The 1,980-nt window shown below is 47.8% G+C and overlaps 1 protein-coding gene across 1 annotated transcript; it reads left to right on the forward strand.

The window, feature by feature from the left end:
- Positions 1–24: 24 nt before the first annotated feature.
- Positions 25–1,736, forward strand: LOC113617048 (igE-binding protein-like; the record flags this gene model as incomplete). The annotated part of the gene is made up of 2 exons (XM_027100378.1): positions 25–290; positions 330–1,736. Coding segments are annotated over exons 1-2 (1,554 nt in total), but the record flags the coding sequence as incomplete, so codon positions are not given.
- Between the last annotated feature and the right edge of the window lie 244 nt (positions 1,737–1,980).

Raw genomic sequence — 1,980 nt, forward strand, 5'->3', positions numbered from 1 at the left:
TGCGTGTGGCGACTCGTCATTCTGCTGGTCGGAGGCGGCTCGCCGCATTTGGTGCCGAAACCCGGGAACTTCGCGCCCTGCATGGAGGACCGATTCAGAACTCGACACACGGAGTGAACCGTCGGTGAGTAGTCCAGTCAGGTATGTTTTTCGGGGGTTTGGAGCCTGAAGTTTTTACTTTCGCTTTTGTCCTTTTAGTGTTTCTCATATTTTTCGTTTGCTTGTGGCTACGGTGCCACCAGCCCGATCGAGTGTGTCTTCCCTGGCCGATAGATAAGTCAAGCATTTTTCCAATTTAATAAGTCGCTCGTAGATAAGGGCGCAAAATGGGGAATAGTTCGTCCACGGAGCCTACAACTGATTTTCATGAGCCTATTCAAGCCCTTTTAAGGGACCGAGGGCTAAAGCTCTCTCATAAAACCATAAGTAGGCTGCTACAAGATATCGAAAGTGCCACGCCGTGGTTTGGGGTATCAGGCAGCTTGACTGTTCCGTCATGGGAAAAACTCGGAAAAGACCTAGAGGAGTGTAACACAAGGGGAGAACTCTCTCGAGGCGCTCTCCCCTTGTGGAGCATGATACTTTCTTGCCTAAAGGAAGGAAAATGTGAAGAAATTATTCAACGAGGACGCAAGGCTCTTAGCATGTGTCAAGATAGCGCATCAGAGAATGAACAAACAGGGACTACGGTAGATAGGCCTGAAATTATGAAAAGAGAAAAAAGAAAACAAAAGGAAAAGCAAGAAACGGTGCCAGGATTATATCCAATCCTAGATGAGTTTAAGGAATTATATTTGTTTCAAGATGAATTAAATCCTAGAGAGGAGGAAGATTTAGAAGGAGCGGCCGCGGCATATGAACAAGAGCGGTATGGGCATTGGTACATGCCGCCGCTCGCTAGCCCACCATATTTTAATCCTGCGGAGGCTAGAGCTTCCGCCCCTGCTCAGGCCTCCACCTCAGTTGCGGCAGCTAATGCTCCCCCTCCTATGCCAAAGTGTACTTTTATTCCTCGGGAAGCATGGTCCCAGTTGGCCACTGCTTTCCCCGTGTTTGAAGATCCAGCTACACGCCAACGATATTGTGAGATGATAGATCATAAGCTCATTAGGGATCTTGCAGAAGCGGCTAAAAGAGATGGCGTGTCCGCCAATTACACTATCATGTTGTTGCAGCGCCTCACGCGAAATGCGTTAACACCTACAGACTGGCAGGATATTGCCCGCGCTTGCTTAACGATGGGGCAATACCTAGATTGGAAATCAATCGTGTCTGACCTAGCACATAGTCAGGCGCGGGAGAATGCTGCCAATGGGCAGCCGGCCTGGAATGTTGACATGCTGTTGGGACAGGGACAATGGATAAATAATCAGACCATGTTCCCTGTGCAAGTTTACAGCCAAATAAACGAAATTAACATGCGGGCCTGGCGAGCCCTCCCCAACAAAGGAGAAGTTTCAGGGAATTTAACCAAGATTATACAGGGCGGCACAGAACCATTTTCCGATTTTGTAGCTAGAATGATGGAGGCTGCCGGACGGATTTTTGGTAATGTAGATGAGGCTATGCCATTAGTAAAACAATTAGTTTATGAACAATGCACAAAAGAGTGTCGCAGAGCGATAACACCTTATAAAGGGAAGGGCATTGAAACCTGGATGAAAGCATGTAGAGAGATCGGAGGGCCTTTGTCTAATACAGGGCTTGCTGCGGCTGTGCTGGCTGCCGCCCACAGCGTACAGAACCCTACCAAGTCAGGGGTTTGTTTCCAATGTGGAAAGCCTGGGCACATTAAGAAACAGTGCAAAAATGCAGGTGTGAGACCTAAAATGCTACAAGCTCAAAGAGTTCCAGGAACTTGTCCTAGATGCAAAAAAGGAAAACATTGGGCTAATGAATGTAGATCTGTTAAAGATATAAATGGGCAGCCCATTCAGCCCGCTGCACGGGTAGCTAATCCAAGAAATATCCATACAGCCA

The sequence above is a fragment of the Aethalodelphis obliquidens genome, unplaced genomic scaffold (assembly GCF_003676395.1).
Source record: "Aethalodelphis obliquidens isolate GAN/ISIS:26980383/991018 unplaced genomic scaffold, ASM367639v1 scaffold1462, whole genome shotgun sequence".
NCBI classification, from domain to species: Eukaryota; Metazoa; Chordata; class Mammalia; order Artiodactyla; family Delphinidae; genus Aethalodelphis; species Aethalodelphis obliquidens.